Source organism: Typopeltis vanoorti, chromosome 9 (assembly GCF_054136105.1).
Source record: "Typopeltis vanoorti isolate ZY-2024b chromosome 9, IOZ_Tvanoo_1.0, whole genome shotgun sequence".
In the NCBI taxonomy this organism is placed as follows: Eukaryota; Metazoa; Arthropoda; class Arachnida; order Uropygi; family Thelyphonidae; genus Typopeltis; species Typopeltis vanoorti.
The window spans coordinates 48,120,937-48,139,436 of record NC_143557.1 but is presented as its reverse complement, the minus strand read 5'-3'; the positions used below and the strand labels follow the sequence as shown (position 1 = coordinate 48,139,436).

General features: G+C 36.1%; 1 protein-coding gene across 1 annotated transcript in view; it reads right to left on the bottom strand.

Annotated features, from left to right (window-relative positions):
* Positions 1-18,500, bottom strand: part of LOC150103020 (arf-GAP with dual PH domain-containing protein 1-like) — a 132,426-nt gene that overhangs the window by 59,133 nt on the left and 54,793 nt on the right. Inside the window, exon 4 of the mRNA XM_090398053.1 lies at positions 10,628-10,777. Coding sequence (XP_090254179.1) covers positions 10,628-10,777 — 150 coding nt within the window. The remainder of the gene's footprint in view (positions 1-10,627; positions 10,778-18,500) is intronic.

Genomic DNA, 18,500 nt, shown 5'->3' with positions numbered 1-18,500 from the left:
GAAAGATCTTGCCAGTTTTTGCCTTTTTTTTGTTTCACTCACCCCTATTATGTCAATCTGGTACTTATCCAATTCCTCAGCAAGCTCCATTTCTTTGCCATTCAGGCTTCTTATGTTGATAGTACTGATCTTGAACTCTGATGATGTTGAGTTGGGGTGGGTTTTAGGGTTTGTTCCAGTAGCTGACTTTTTGCTGTTTACCCTGGTTCCCTGGCGAAAACAACGGGGGCCTTGTTCAACCAGGCAACGTCCCAGCCTGCATGAAATTCTGTCATGTTGTACCATCATTTGATATTTTGGTTTAAGCCAATAAGAATACAATTTGGTTGGCTAAATCCCAAATTGCTAGTCCATCCTCGTTCGTTAAGTATCCAGGTAGATACCTAACAGGTACACCACAAGAAGGTGAGGATTGGACATTAGGTCAGAAGCCCTGGTCAGTTCTACACATTCTTTGAAAGGCTATGTAGAGGTCTCCTCTCAGTTATATAGCTTTGGCCGTTAAGCAACCCTAATTTTGTCAATTCCTTTCCAATACCAAGCTGTAATAAAGGCAAGATGAGGACCCAGAAAGTACTCAAGAGCAAAAAGTGAATTTTTAGCTTTGAATGTTAATAAAACTGTGTAGTTGAAAACTAAATTTTGATACTGGTATTTGTTTTTCCAGTGAAAATATCATCATTTATTGGATTTTGAAATATTTGTAAAGTTTGTTGTCATATTTTAGTTGATAATATTAGGGTAACTTATAGTTTTTGTTTTAAATAAATGTGTGATTGACTGAGTCAATCACACATTTTTAGTTGATAATATTAGTTGATCAACTAAAATATTGATCATATTTTAGTTGATAACATTAGGTTAACTTATAGTTTTTGTTTTAAATAAATGTGTGATTGACTGAGTTATTTAGTTTGTAAGTAAAACTTGTATTTTTTTTGTTTAAATATAATAATGTCAGTATAGCTCCAATATGTGGTAAAACAATGGTGGCAAACACTATGCTGTTGGGTGATTTCAATTTGCTGGACTTTGTGCAGTGCAGTGTGCGTGAGATGTATTCATCATGAAAATTAAAAAATATGTGGACAAAAATTGAAACTGGAAAGAGAGCTTGTATTAAATGTTTCAAAAGTGAGTGCCAATTAGGCGATGAGAATGGAGCAAACGTTAGTAGCGTGGACAGTCTCGATAGTAGGATGGAAAATATTGGAATTAATCTCGAACATGTGGCGATGGAAATACAGGAGGACGAAGTGGATGTAAATAAAGAAATAGCACACTTGATTGTTATCCTTCATAGGGCAAAGCTTGAAACTGAAAAATTGCAGAAGTGTCAAGAGATTAGCAGGGCAGAGAAGAGAAAGAAGCAGGTGGTCCAAAGTAATAATAAAGATCAAGTGAACAACAAGAAAAACAAGTTGAGGAGAAAATGATGTACGAAGACTCAATGATCATGGGAGTACTTAACAAAAGTATAACAAAATTGTGTTTCCCTGGTGCAAAAATTTATAATATTAGTCATGCCATCTGGATGCAACAGAACTAACTGTCTTAGATGGCACAAATGATCTGAGAGGCGAGAAATATTCTATGAGAAAGGATGTAAAGGACTTATTAGTAAAAGCAAAACTGAAGAGCAAGAAGGTGAAGACTAAGTCTATTGCCATGCTATGATAGAAATAAACTGAGGAGGAGGTGTTGGTAGCAAATGAATCAATACGTAGGTTGTGCAGAAGGAATGATATAGGATTTGTAGATCTGTGGTCTGTGTTTGACAGAAAGAAGGATTTGATAATGCTGATGGACTACATCTAAATGTGTTAGGTGTCTAGAGAGAGCTTTGTTCACAGAGCACGCTGAAGTGCAAATTCAGGAAAACCTAAGCTATTAGGGTGAAAGTAGGTGGGTTTGTGAGAAGGAACCCATGAGACGAGTAACTGTGAGAATGACCAAGTGCAGAATCTAGTGTCTCAAGCAAAAATATTGAACAGGATAGTAGGTTCAGGAAGTAAGGGTGATTGGAAAGCTAAAGAGATCCATCAGTTTCTATATACTAATGCCAATAGTTTCAGGAACAAGGGGGAGGAATTTTTGGCAGTGGTTAGTACAACCTTGCCAAAAGTGATAAGCATTAGTGAGACTTGACTAACAGCAGATGTAGTTACAGGGATAGAATGTGAAGGGTTTAGTATTTTCAAGGAAGATAGAGAAGATAGCATGGGGGGGGGGGGTACTGCTAATGACAGTGGATGAACTGCAGCCAATAAGAATAGGAGATAGGTGGGAGGGTGGATGTTCATTTGAAACAATCTGGTGTGAAATTAAGGCCAGTAAGACAAAATATACAGTTGGCTGTTGCTATACGCCAGGGAGTTCCATAGATGACCTGGAAGACATGTATCACCAAATTAGTACAATGAGTGCAGGTCAAGTGATTATTATGGAGGACTTCAGCTATAGAGATATAGACTGGAAAGCAGAAAGATCACATGGCAGAAAGGAAGTGGAATTCATACACCTATTCAGAGATAATTACTTGAGGCAGCATGTGATGGAGGGGACTTGAAATGCGAGAATATTGGACCTGGTCAACAGGATCAGAAGAGTTATCCATATCCAACATGGCTACATTGCTTCTGATTGCGAAAAGTGACTTGGGAGATTGTGAAACATGAGAAATATTCTGTCAAGAAGGGAGAATATGTGGAACTACAAGGCAGTGATTAGGAGGAAGCTTAAATCTCTGCCATGGCATAAAACACTGCAAGGGAAGGATGTTAATAGTGAATGGAGTTAAGGGGCATCTGGAGAAAGCAATATTAAATTGGATACCTAAGGTACAGCCTCCATAGCTCAGTCAGTATAGACAAAGCCCTTTGGTTGGAAAGACCTGGGTTTGATTCCTGTACATGACGTGAGGAACCTTTATCTGGTTTCTTTCAACTAAAGATGAGTTAGTCAGTCTCATACAGAAGTAGAGGATTTTTTTCACCTGGAAACTCGGATTTTTTCTCTCTCAGAACAGGTAAACCAGCCTCGTGAACACATGCATCTACAGACACAGAACACTCCTGGAATAAGAACTGATCGACCTATTCAGTGGAATTTTCAGTTTTGAATGCCTGCACAGTGAAGTGTGGGCCTATGGTTGAGCATAAATCAGGATCAGGATACCTAAGGTAAGAATCAGTGAAGGTATACGAGGAGAAAGGCAACTAAAAAACTTATGAACAGTACAAGGCTCAGGCAAAAAAGGTGACCAGCATGGTAAGGAAGACAAATTCAGATTACAAGAAGATAGTAGAGCAGGCCAAAGGAAATCCCAAAGAATTCTTTTGTTACATGGCAAGTAACAAAAGAACTCCGCTCTAAGAATGACTAGGAAAGATTAACCTTAATGAGTGGGGATGGTAAAAGGTGACAGAAGCAGATAAAAATAGTTGAGCCACTTTAGTGACCACTTTGCGAAGTATACTACTATAACATAAGTGACAGAGACTGATGTGGGAATAGAGGTGGATGAATTGGGGGGGGGTGAGAATGTGCAAGGTAACTGGCAATGCTTCTGACTAGGCTCTAAGTCTCAGTTCTGGCAGAGTTCCAAGGGAGTGGAAACAGGGCAAAATAATTCCCTTGCTTAAGAGAGGTTCTAAGACTGCAGTAGTAAATTATAGACCAATCATTATCTCGAGTATGATAGTAAAAGCACTGGAAAAATTGGTCAAAAAGAGAATTTAAGAATGGGTGGATAAAAATATGATACTGTATAAGTGGCGACATGGCTTTGTGAAAGGTCTGTCATGCCTTAGTAATAATGAATAAAGGAAATGGCTACACGATGATTCTGCAGGATTTTGCAAAGGCATATGACAGAATACTACACGGAACACTGTTTCATAAATTAGAACAGATGGGGATGGATATGACATTGGTTAAGTGGATAAGAGGTTGGCTGCCGGACAGATATCAAAAAGTAGTACATGGAAGAGCAGAATCAGGACAAAAACAAATGACTAGTGGTGTGCTGCATGGTTCAGTGCTAGGACCACTACTGGTTTAATTTGTACATAAATGTTATAGGAAATAACCTGAAAGGAAATATTCGGTTGTGCTGATAATGCGAAATTAGGTTAGAGTAACAGTTACTCAAGGAGATGTAGAGAGCTTCCAGGATGATTTAAATAGGCTGGCAGTATGGACAAAAGATAATGGGTATCAGTTTAACGTTGAGAAATGTAAAGTTATGCATTTTGGGATAAATAGATTAAAAGATTGATGGAACTATACTTCAGAAAATAGATGAAACTAAGGATTTGAGGTGTGGTGGTAAACAGCGTATTGAAGTTCAGAGGGCATATTGTTAAGGCTGCTAAAGTAGCTCCTAAAATTACTTGGCTACTGAAGAACATACTTACAGGTAAAGATAAGGAAGTTGTTATTCCAATTTATAAGGCCCTGATACATGCCCATCTGGATTACTGTACTCAGGTCTGTCTCCTTGGTTTCTTGGGGATGAACAAGTGATGGAGAAGATTCATTGGCAAACAGTCTGTGGAATCCTTATGAGGACAGATTCATGGTGTGTGGGATTGCAGAAGTTGGTTGATAGGAGAAAAAGAGGGGTTATGATAGAAACATTTAAGTCACTTAAAGGGCTTCATAGGACTGATGCAGGAAGAATGTTTCAGTGCTTGGCTAGATGGGCTAAAACAAGTGGTTATCCCTGGGAGTTGATAAAGGTGTGGTTAGCAGGGGTGTGAGTACTAGCTTTTTTTGCTTTAAGAGTTGTGAATGAGTGGAATTGGTTGCCAGAGTCAGTTGTGAATGCGTTGTTTGTTAATGGGTTCAAGGAGAGCTATGTTAGATTGCGTGAATAATTTAGGTTTCCGGTAATGAGCCTTCAGATTCTATGGAGATGCCCGTACAATAATAATAATAATCAAAGGATTACTAAGTGCTTCATTAGAAATAAACTCTGAAAGCTGAAAGGAATTCATTCTTGGTGTAAAAAAACAGTATAATCTTTGAAAACTCTTAGAATAAATTTCCCTTATCAATTATTTTGAAACAGGTTCTTTTGCTGTGCAGTATGGTATGGGGGGGGGGGAGTAGTAGTAGAAGCAGCATAGTGTTGGTATTGTAGTAAATAATAATAATAATATAATATAAATAATAAAATAATATTCCTAGAGAATACTAGGAATATTACTTTTAGAAAAAAAAAAGGGAAATATAAATAAAGAAATAAATATAAACAAGAAGCTCGGTGACTGGTAAGAACATGTTTTCTTCAGTGCAACTCTACTATCATCATCATCAAATTCCTGCCATGTACCCTCAAGGGGTGTACAGGATATGACGGTACTACATGAAAAAATTACATCATTACTAACTTCCTATCTTCAATTTTCCTTCAAATCAGTCTGTTACTTGTCAAGACTTCAACATTATCAGATCGTATATTTCTATCGTCTAAGGCACTTTGTACCGTATCAATCCACCTATATCTTGGTCTTCCTCTGGGTCGTTTTCCTGCCAACCTGGCAGAGAACATTTGTTTTGCTAATCTTTCCTCTCCCATTCTATTTAAGTGACCATACTACCTGAGATTAGCTCTGCTAACGCATTCCTGGATGCTGACAATGTCAAGTTCTTTCCTCCTAATATCCTCATTTTTAATATGATATTGCCATTGATGCCATCTGTTCACGCCTCTAATCTTTCTCAGGACTCTCATATCTGCAGTCTCTAGTCTTTGGTCAAGTGTTTTACTTCTGACCCAGCTCTCAGATCCATAAGTTAAAACTGGTTTGAACACTGTCTTATATACAGCTAATTTAGTGTTCCGACTAATTTCTTTCTTATTCCATATGAATTTATTCAATTGACTTCCAACCATACCAGTTTTGCTATGTTGTCTATTTCTATATTTAATTTACCATCTTCAGTAAAAATCGTGCCTAAGTAGCTGAAATGTTTTACTTGTTCCACAGGTTCTCCATTCACAACACAGTTGACATTTTCAATGATTCTGCCTATTTTCATTGTCTTTGTCTTTTTATTGCTGACCGTCATACCATATCTATTACAACAGCTATTCAATTTAGTCAGAGAATCTTGCAGACTTGTAGCGGATTTATTTAGAAGTATAACATCATCCGCATAAAGCAAAGAGCTGACATTAACATCTCCAATTTTGATATCAGGTTTAATACCACATTCCTTCATAATGTGATCCATATAGATAATGAATAACAGGGGGGATAATGTACATCCTTGTCTCACACCAGATTTAACATTAAACCATCTTCCTGTACTTCCTTCAATTCTAACTGCTGACTTACAACTCAAATAAAGACTAAGTATTGCTTGATATAATGCCCCATTGACACCATATAACTGCAGCGTATTGAATAGCTTCTCTCTTGGCACCTTGTCATATGCCTTTTCCAAATCGACAAAACTTAAATACAGATCTTTGTTGTATTTCCATGCTTTCTCGACTATTTGTCGTAAAGTGAAGATCTGATCCTGACAGCCTCTATTTGGCCTGAATCCAGCTTCTTCTTCACCAAGCTTTTCTTCCACAATTCTTCTCAACCGTTTCTCAAGTATACTTGCATAGATCTTGCCAGGAACACTCACTAGGGAAATACCTCTGTAATTCTCACATTCAGTTTTATTTCCCTTTTTATATATGGGTACTACGAGAGCTCTACTCCAATCATCGGGAATTCGTCCCTCTGTCCAGGCTTTCTGAACTATGCAGTGCAGCCACTGTAAGACTTTTATACCACCATACTTCAGCATTTCTGGTCGAATATCATCTACTCCTGCTGCCTTTCCACATTTCAAGCCTTTGATGGCTTTTTCTACTTCAAGTATGGATATGTATTCCTGACTGCATACCTGGTCAGTGTTTTTTATCACTGTGCTGTCATCACTGCTTGTTTCATTTAGCAGTTTTTCAAAGTAATTACTCCATACTTCAAGGATATCTTTTTCTCCTGTATTCATGTCACCTTTATCATCTCTAACTCCTTTTACAGCACTCTTTCCTCCATTCCTAAGCTTCTTCAACAACCTCCAGAATATTTTGCCACTTCTTGATATTTATTTTCTATATTCTTGCCAAAGTCCTCCCATGACTTTTGTTTAGCTAGTTTTACACATTGTTTAGCTTTCTTACATTTGTTTCTGTATTCTGTAAGAGTAAAAGCTGACTTATTTGCCAGGAACTTTTGATATGCTTTCTTCTTTTCCTTCACTGCCTCTTTAACTTCCTGTGTCCACCAGGGAGTTCTGATTTTTTTTATCCTTGCACACAACCTCACCACATGCCTCTCTGGCAGAATCAATCAATGTTTTCTTCAGAGTTTGCCACTGAATCTCCAAGGTTTGATTCCTGTTCTCAAACTCTTTCATTTTCTTTTCAATAACCTTCCTGTATTTTAGTCTACAGTTCACATCTGAGAGCTGCTCAACTTTTATTCGCTTTAGAACTTTCTTACATGTTATTCTTTTCAATATGAAATTCAATTTTATCCTGCTCAACACTAAATAGTGATCACTTCCAATTTCAAATCCTCTGTACACTCTGGTGTCCTGCACCAGGGAGAAAACATCACTATCAACAATAACATAGTCAATGAGACTTTTCTTATTCCTAGCCTCTTCTCTCCATGTGAATTTGTGCACATTTTTATGTTGGAACATGGTGTTAGTAATAAACAGTCCATGTCCTGAGCAGAAATCCAACAGATATTTGCCATTATTATTAGCTTTGCTCTTTTCTCCAAATTTTCCCAAAATATTTTTGTATGTCTCACAATCATTTCCTACTCTGCTATTTAGATCCCCAACAAGGACCAACTTTTCCTTTTTCATTGTGTCAATTGCTTTTTCTAAAGCGTCAAAAAATTCCTCCACTTCTAACTTAGTAGAACCTTCTGTGGGACCATAGGCACAAATAAGTCTCATTGTCCAGTTCCCCATTCTCATATTTGCCCACATTACTCTAACAAGGACCAACTTTTCCTTTTTCATTGTGTCAATTGCTTTTTCTAAAGCGTCAAAAAATTCCTCCACTTCTAACTTAGTAGAACCTTCTGTGGGACCATAGGCACAAATAAGTCTCATTGTCCAGTTCCCCATTCTCATATTTGCCCACATTACTCTACTTGAGACTGACTGCCATTCAAGAAGATTAGCCTCGTATTTTGTGTTGAATACTATGGCTACTCCTTCTTTTCCTTGATTGTCATTGCCTGAATATAACGTTTTGTATTTATTGCTCAGAAAGATCTCACCAGTTTTGGTCTTTTTTGTTTCAGTCACCCCTATTATGTCGATCTGGTACTTATCTAATTCCTCAGCTAGCTCCATTTCTTTGCCATTCAGGCTTCTTACGTTGATAGTACCGATCTTTAACTCTAGTGATGTTGAGTTGGGGTTTGTTTTCAGATTTGTTCCAGTAGCTGACTTTTCGCTGTTCGCCCTGGTTCCCTGGCGAAAACAACGGGGGCCTTGTTTAACCGGGCGACGCCCCAGCCGGCATGAAATTTTGTCATGTTGTACCATCATTTTTTATTTTGGTTTAACCAATAAGAATACAATTTGGTCGGCTAAATCCCAAATTGCCAGCCCATCCTCGTTCGTTCAGTATCAAAGTAGATACCCAACAGGGTGCACCACGAGAAGGTGAGGATTGGACATTAGGTCAGAAGCCCTGGTTGGTTCTCCGCATTCCTTTAAAGGCTATGTGGAGGTCTCCTCTCGGTTATACAGCTTTGACCCTTAAGCAACTCTACTAATAGTGAGCTGATCTTCTTTAGAGATTTTAATCTTCACAACCTCATACTGGCTTTCTTTTTCTAACTATTCTAATCAAACAGGTAGAGATGCTAAGACAATTTCTATCACCAAAGATCTTAGACAAATTGTTCACATTCCTACCAGAATAAGGTAACCATGAGGTAACCCTAAGCATTCTACAAAAATTCTTGACCTCTTCCTCTCTAAATAATTCACACCAACCTAATGCTAATTTCTTTACTCCCTGCAGCAACACTGATTCAGCCATCATCCATGTGCTTTCTGGTCTTAAAATTCCAGGTCGGATAATCCATGATCTTCTATGTCTCATTTCCCTTTTTTTTTTTTCAATCTTCTTATCTAAACATTTGCAGTGAATTTATCATGTTAGGAATTCTTATTGGTATGGAAATGTTCACTATCCATTATACTTTAAATTCTTGCTCCTCATCTAAACCTTGAAAGAGGTGTGCCAAAGTCATACAAGAGAGCAGCTGAGCATACTGAAATCAACTTTTGTGAAAATCTCCACTTTCTTTTTCATCTATAGCAAAGTGTGAGACAGCTGTAAGCCAACTATCGACACATTAAAATTGATTTTGAAAGAGCTAAAAGCAGTAAACTTGTATTTTCCAAAATGGCAGTCATATTTTCTAGTATCCTCCCAAAGCTCTCTGTGATAACTTTTGTTCAACTCTGCTTCCTGCTCTTTTGTCTGATGGTATTGATGACTGTATCACTCAGAGAACAAGACAATCTCATGGCTTCTTAATTTTATTCAAATTTTTGCATAGACAATGTTAGCTAACCATTTGCCATTTCTAAACACACAACATTCAATGATTGAATTCCACTGACTTTTTTCCAGAAAGAATTCAGAAGAATCTTGTTCAAAATGGATACCAGGAAGTTTTCACTCATGATTTTATCTGATTTGATTCTTCTTAAAGTTTGACTCCTGTTCTATGTCATCTTTTTTATTCTCGTTTTATTTGTATTGCTGCACATATACCTGGATTTCTTGGGAGAAAAGGAGATGGTAGAGAGTTTGTTTTATTTATTTTATTTTTATATGTGGTTTCCACTCTTGAAAGGCTTATTTGTAATCCTATAGTACTTTTATACTGTGGGCTAAGGATTTGCTTTTTCTATTTTTACTGATTTACATACACAAACAAACATGTATGTATTTTTCTGGTAATCCTGCTCTAGACCAAACATGAAACTTTTTAAAGCCAATTCATCTCTAATAAGCAGGGTGATAGTTTCACTCTAGGGGATGAAATTCATCTCTCACTTATGGATGCAGAGACACACAACCACAACCGTGAAAACACCATGGAATGTTCTCTATGAGGAGGAATTGAAGAGTCTGTGGATTACAAAGGCTAGTTAACAGGCAGAAAAGTGGAAAACATGGGTTTACCTGTGGAAAGCATGCAAGAGTGTGATTAGCAAGGGTGTGTAAGACTGGATTTATTGCTTGCAGGATGGTGAATGTGTGGAATGCGTTGCTAGAGGGGGATATGAGTGCTTTGAAGGTGAACGAGTTTAAGCACCAGAATGATAGGTACTGTATAAGTAATGATTAGTATGGATCTAAGTAAGAATATTTGACTTAATGGAGATATCCAAGAAAACAATAATTATTGTTTGCTGAATCCTTTATAAACTTTTTAAAATTAAATTTAAAGATTCTTTTGATGGAAATTTATGTAGTATGATAAAAATATATGCAATTTATATAAAAAAATTACATAAAATTTTTTTATGCAATAAAAGTTAATGCAAGATTTCAACTATATTTTACCTGGCCATCTTCTGAGTACAAAAAAATATTACGAGTAGAACCATCCTTAACAAATGACAGCTGCAGTCCATTCAAATTTCCAATCTTGTCAGGACAGAAGGTGGCATTTAAATCTGAAAGCCGAATCACTGCTTTTGGTTCTTTGTGCTGCTAAATATAAACAAAATAACTTTTTTTTGAAAAATAGATTCAATAAAAAATTATAAAATGAAGTTAACAATGTAAGGCTTAAGTGCTGAGTAAAACTCATGATAAAAGTTTAATGCATGAAACAGCACTAGGAAATGATTAAATATAGTATTTAATGCTTCCAGTATTCATCTTAGTTACAGAGATATCATCAGGAAGTACAAAATGAGACTTATAATACACACACACACATACAAATAAAGGCAGCACAAAACTAATTGAAACATGTTGATGAAAGACTAGAATCCTAACTAGGTGGGGCACCCTCTATGGACACCTGTCAGTGGCCTAGTATGTAAACAAGGATCTTGAAGTATTAGTGTTTCCCATATTCTAAAAACAGTATTTTTTTTCTAAATTTACTGTGATAAAGCATGATGGTCTTTTTTCCAGTTGATTCTGTGAGCTGTATCCAAAGCATGGTCTACAAGTCCAGATTGACCACAGTCATGAATGCAGATGTATTTTTTATGTTCTTCCATTCGGATGGTCACTGATCTTCCTGTCTGTCCATAGTAGGCCAACCTACAGGAACAAGGACCTCTATAATATACCTGGAACTGAGAGGGAAGAGAGTTTGTATTTAATGGAGCAGATAAGGGTAGTTAATTTTAAGTGGGACTAAAAATTGTAAAAAAGATTGCATTTCTTTAAGATTCTGGATATTTTTTCTGATGTGCCTCAGAAACAGGGGATGGGGATAGCGTTACCAAAATCTTCCTGAAGAGAAGGTCGTGGAGTGGGGGATGAATTAATAATTTTTTTGATATTGTGAGAATTGTAGATATTAGATAGAAAAGTGTGGTGTACATTACTGAGTTCGGTTGCAAGAGAGGTCTCATTGGAACAAAGACTATAAGTTCTATGAGTTAGTATTTTTATGACACCATAATGGTGATGGGGGGGAGAGGTGATGGGCAAGTTTGTGAATGTATCTGCTTATGTGAGTGGGTTTCTGATATACTGAAAAGGACAGGTTACCATTAGGTATGCAGATATATTCACACAGGCAGATAACTCTTGAACCTTGGGTGACCAAAGTGTTCAAGAAGTCTAGACTATTATTAGTCTCCTTTCCCACTGTAAATTGCATTCTAGTATGAAAACTATTGAGGTGACAAAGAAAAGTGTCTAATGTCTCTGGACCATGAGACCAAATAGAAATGACATCATCTAAATATCTTAAATCTTAACCAGATAGAAGGTTTAAGAGAGGCTGAGTCAAGGGGTTGTTTTTCAAAATCTTCCACAAAAAATTGGCAAGTGGAGCTGAGAAGGGGAGATCCCATAGAGGTAACATCTGTCTGTTTATAAAATTTTGTCCTTCCAAGAAAAATAACTAGAAGGGATAGCAAAAGAAAAGAGGTCAATGATATCAAGGGTATTTTTTTTTTTTTTTTAAACAACAAGGTGTCATTTAAGGCAATGCTAGTGAACAATGAGATGATGTCAAAGCTCACTGAGATATCAGTATCATTAACAATTATATTTTTAAATTTTTTAATGAAGATTTTCAAAAACAAGCTTGACTCAGTCCCTCTCAAACATTTTTTAGGTTAAGATATATAGATGTCTTTTCTATTTAGTCTCATGGCCCAGACACATTAGATACATTTTTCTGTTACTTAAATAGTCTGCACCCTAGAATCCAATTTACAATGGAAAAGGAAACTAACAATAGTCTGGACTTTCTAGACACCTTGGTTATCAGCATACCTATTGGTATGCTGATAGGTAGCCTGTCCTTTTCAGTATATGGGAAACCCACTCACACAGGCAGATGCATTCATAAACTTTCCCATCATCACCCCCCCCCCACTCTCAACAATACAGAGAGAGTTACTTTATTTTTAACAGTATTGATGAGAACACAGACTGATAAAAAAATAATTACTATATATTAACTTATTTGCTGGTATTATATCCAACATCTTCAGAGCACAAAAATGGTTTGTCACAATATGCAAAACAACAACAATCTGGTATAACAATGGGACTAGTGTAAACAATTGCAATAAACAACACACACTAAAATCCTAATTAAGCACCATCTACGTTGAAAAAAAAAGAAATAAATAACAATAAAAAATAAATACAAAAAATAAAAAAATAATAAAAATAAAAATAAATAAATAAACTGAGAGAGAGAGAGAGAAAGCAAGTATTAATTATGTCTTAAGATGACTGTCTCCCAAATTTTTGGTAAATTTATACAGCCATACTTGTTGAGATTTAAAGTATGTTTTTGTTGATTCCAAAAACAATCTCTCTCTCTCTCTGACTTTTAATGCCTTCTGTGTAGCACTTTTGTTTTTTTTTCCAATTGATCCTGTGTGCAGGGATATCTAAGGCATGGTCTGCTAGACCCAATTTGCCATAACGACAGTGCCAGATGTAAAGTTTATGTTCGCTGAGGTGGATGTCCACAGTTCTTTCTGTCTGTCCATGATACCGTGTGAACGTAATCTAACATACTTTGGACAAACAGGCCGTTCTGTAGAAAAAAGAATTAAAGAACATCAATAATATATCGAATACATTAAACCTCAAAAGTCTGGTCTGGCACAACATAGTATTGACACTAAACAATATCCAGTGGGTTAAAGCTCGTCTTCTCTATAGATGCAGGTTTAAATATGAATGTCTTTTCAAAGAAAGTTGTGAAGCCCTTTTACATCGGGCAAATCTGAATCGGAATGATAGTCTCTCTCTCTCTCTCTCCCAAAAGTTTGGGAGATTCTTATCTTATGTAACCATCAAAAAAAAAAAAAAGTTTTTAATAATATTTAATATTATTTAAGTGTAATAATTATTAATATTAATTTCTAGCACGCGGCAACAGTTTTTAATTGGTAAACCACTGACTGCTGGACGTACTTTGTAATCCAGTTACTTTGATTGCTTGTTTCTACACTGATGATGTACTGTTATTTTCAGTATGAAATATCTGTACTTTCATTTCATTAAAGTTAATTGCTGTGGTTATCATATAATTTGTTATTTAATTAAAAAGACTGGAGAGGACAAGAAGAGAATTAGAAGAACTGTGGGAAGACACAAAATGCACAGTAATAGAAGTGGCAAAGAAGATTCTAAATAAAGCAACAAGAAAGAGTGTAAATGGCTGTCAGAAGAAGCTATTCAAATAGCAGAGGAAAGAAGCAAAATGAAACTTCGGAGAAACAAAAAGAGGGTTAGACAACTGAGTGTAGATTTCCAGAGACAGGCTAGGAAAGATAAGGGAAAAACATCTAAACAAAATGTGCAAGGAAACTGAAAAAAGCAATATTATGAGTAGAACAAGAGATATATTTAGAAAGATAAATTAAGTTACAGGAAGTTTATCCCTAGATTAGGAGTTGTAAAAAGTAATTCTAGAAAATGATTGATGGAAGAAGAAGCAGTGAAAAAAAAAAGATGGACAGAGTATGTAGAGGATTTGTACAAGAAAGATAATAATATTGAAGGAGAAATTGAAAGGAATTTATTGAGGAACCCATGATAGTGAAAAGTGAGGTGATATCAGCAATGGAAGAGCTGCCAAAAGGAAAAGTTCCTGGAGCTGATGGAGTGTCCGGTGGAATTATTGATCAAGCAGCTGGGAATGAAGTAGTGAATATAGTGGCTGAAATTTGTCAACAGGTTTGGAAAAAATAAACTGGTCTATAAACAGAAAAACATCAGTATTCATCCCAATTCCAAAAAATCAAATCTCAGAGATTGAGAGAATTATAAAATCACCGTTTTAATTTCACATGCAAGTCAGGTTATTCAAAAGTGATCCAACAAAGGCTGGAGCCATATGAAAATAGAGATTAGGGGAGTAGAGGAACCAGAGACCAGATAGCAAACATGATATGGATTATGGAAAGAACAAGAGAATTTCAGAATTTCATCTGTTTTATTGATGATAAGAAAGCTTTTGATTATATGGATCACAACAGACTGTGGATTGTAATGAGATCAGCAGAGTTGTATACTCTCCCCTATCTTTTTAATATTTATAATGAATATATTATGAGAATGGCTAACTTAGACAAAAGACCAAGCTGGAATTAAGATTGGTGGCAGAAAAATAAGTAATTTAAGATATGCAGATCATACAACCCTTATAGCAGAAACAAAGGAAGATCTAGAGTGGTTGATTCTATTGGTTAAGAGGAAAAGTAACAAAGCCAGGCTTGATTTAAACATCGGCAAAACAAAAGTGATAGCTTCTGGCAATTTAAATGAATTTATAATAGATGGAGATAAAATATACATAATTGAAAGTTATGATTCCTGGGGTCCAAAATCAGAAATATAAATATGAAATTAAAAGAAGGATAGTCATAGGGGAAAAAGCTATGTTATGCCTGACACAAATTATGAAAGATGGAGCTGTGAGTAATGCCACGAAAGTTAGAATTGTGAAAGCAATAGTATTTCCAGTAGTGATGTATGGATGTGAAAGCTGGATTATTAAGAAGAAAGACAGAAAGTGAAGTGATTTATTTGAATTATGGGCATGGAGGACCATTCCAGAATGACACCAATAAGAAGGTGTTAGAGAGAGTGTGTAAAGACAGAATGCTCTTTGGAGGCGATCATCACCTCCAAGAAGTATTTTGTGTTGATGTGCTTTGGACATATTATGTGAGCAGATGAATTATTGGGAAAGGCAGTTATGTTATTTATGAGAGGAAGACTGGAAAAGAGTCAGATGGACAGCATGAAAGAACTTACCAACTTGAACTTATAATTGCTGAAAGAAAGAACAAGGGGCCAAGTGAGATGGAGCGCCTTTGTCCACAAGATCATCAAGAGTCCAAAACAAATGGATGGCATACAACAACAATGAATAAACTTATTTCACAGTACAATTTCTCAGAGAATTTTTTTTTTTTTTTTTTTTTGCTCTGGCTATTAGCTTATTCCTAGAAAGAAGAGTTTTTTTTCAGATGGGAAAAATATTTATGAAGAAACCAGAAATAGGCTTCTCTGAGAATGCTGAAAAATTTAGCATAATTTAGCAAGAATTTGTTTTGAAATGGAGAATGTTATGGATCCAACCATATTTTATAGCTACATACATAAAGAAACTGAAAGTTTCAAAAATTTACCAGAGAGCTTATGAGAACATAATTTTCTGAGAAGCCTTGGCTTGCACTATTTAATGGATGTGAACTCTGCACATCAGCCAAGAGCAAACCTCTGTTAAATACACCAAAGCAATCCTATGTCAAAATGTTAAATTCTTCACATAAGTGAACTCTCGGTAGGTGCATAATCGAATATTAAAGTGTAGAGCAAAAAGACTTTGATTTGGAATAAATAAGATAATGAAGAATATTATGGATTCATTTGTATATCATAGCCAAATGTGCAAAAACTTACTTGAACATTTTGAAAATTTACCAGAGAGTTTATGAGAAAGCTATGTTTTCATTAGTTCTGGCAATTTTTTCTACATTTGGTATTACAGTATGGGTGGATTCAAAATATCCTCCTTTCAGTATCTTCTTCTTGAGTATTCTGCAACTGAGCAGAATACTCAAGAAGAAGCAAAAACTTTTCTTCCACTCTCTTCTGTTCTGGGCCTTCTCTTTCAAGGTTGTGTGCTCGTCTCCATTCAGCATGTCATCTAGCATTGTTTTCCTTACTCTTCCTCTGGGTCTTTTTCCATCAGTTTTTCCTTCGATGGCATTGCTGATGATTCCATTCCCTCTCAGAATATGTCCGATCCAGTTTCCCTTTCTTCTTCTGCTTTTTTTAAGACCTCTTCATTAGTTATTTTATCTGTCCATTTGATTTTTTCCATCCTTCTCCAAATCCATATCTCAAAGCTTTCCAAAATCTTAATTTCTTCTTTCTTCAATGTCCAAGTTTCAGCTGCATAGAGGGGAAACAATCCACACATAACATTTTATTAGCCTTAGGTTTCTATCCATTTTACTTCTGAATAAATTCCATTTTCTATTAAAGACATCTCTTCCCATCGCTATTCTTGCTTTTATGTCACTTTTACATCTTCCATCACTGCTAATAACACTTCCTAGATATTTAAATGTCTTTACTTGATTCAATTTTCCCCCATTTATTCTGATATCCATATTTGCCTCTTTCCTTGCTATTTTCATTACCTTTCTCGTGGCAAGACTTAGACGTTGGTTATGTATATGCAAATTTAACATAGAATTTAACATTCTATGTTAAATTCGCTTAGAATGAAAATCTTTACATTACTGGATCTTTTCAGATTTCATGCTGCCATCTTATGTAGATCTGGATTACCTTACTGTATATTCATCGGCCATATTTTCACCTGGTGATGCACTACGCTTTTCTTTTAATCGTTTCCGACTGTGGCGTGCTGTCTACTGCTCCACAGGAAACTTTCTCCCAATGGACATTCTGCTAAGGCTCGATTCCGCATAGGCCGTCATATCGCGATCAGCTCTGCTTGGAAATCTTCAAGCATTCTCAAGAAAAGAACCCACCGTCCATCATCACCATAGTTGACCCACCGCTCTCTCACTAATCCCCCGACAATCCTCCTAAAACTCGAATCCAGGAACTGAAGAAGCCCTCTAAAATGGCGCGTTTCATCTTTTATTCACCCTTTACGGGCACCCTCTATTCGATGCGGTTTTCACCCACGAACCCCACCATTCATGCCCCATGGGTGATCCTACACTCTCCCTAATTGTTAGGTTACATTATTCCAGGTAGCCGTTCTGATGTCATTTTCCGCATAGGTATTGCCTCCATCGCTATGCTCGACTCGTACAGATTATACGCGATTATTCCGGATTACTACTTATAATTTTTCTCAGAATTTCGTAATGTACTAGACAGCTTAATGGGAATTACAAATAACTTAGCAATTCCCTTACACAATTCTTACTATTTTGACACAAAATTCTCTGCTTCTCATTTTAGTTATGCAGGAATAACTCTCACTATATGGCACACATGGACTACACATTATTACATAACATAAATTAATACTTCATAATTATTAGCTGATGTGCAGATATCTCCTTAATTAGTAGTATTTATCATGTTAAATCCTGAATAAAGAAATTACTTGTAAAGCTCTCCATTCAGGATCTAACACTAGTTATGTGTACAGACAACAGAAAGAATTAAACAGTATATCTAGAATGGGAAGAATAAAATCCCAGGCCTCACAGTAAAGTTCTATCCCTAGACCATCAGGTCCTGTGGATTTTCTTGCATGGCATTCTTTATAGGCTGTGGTAACTTCAGATGCTGTAATGGGGCTGTCAAACCCATCTTGGATATGAACAGGAAAGAAATTAATGTTCCAAGAGTTATAATTTACGACATTACTATTGTCTTAAAACTAATTTTTATAGTGTTTTTGAAAGGAGTCAAGGATGTGTTGAGTGGTGGACATGACTTCCCAACAACACAGATTTGAGTGATAGTCCTTTCTTCGCAGAATGTTATGAATTGTCTATTGATACATTATGAAAATTATGGATAAAACTACCGTGTTAGAGTAAAACTTTAGTTTAATATAAACCAAAATGTACACTTGATGTTTCGACCTTCACATTAAAGTCATCTTCTGGAGTATATGTATATATAAAAAGAAACAAGCTTCACTACAATCTACATGGTATGCTCAAGTTACTGACTAACCATTAAAACTATTTGCCTGACCTCTGGTGTTAAA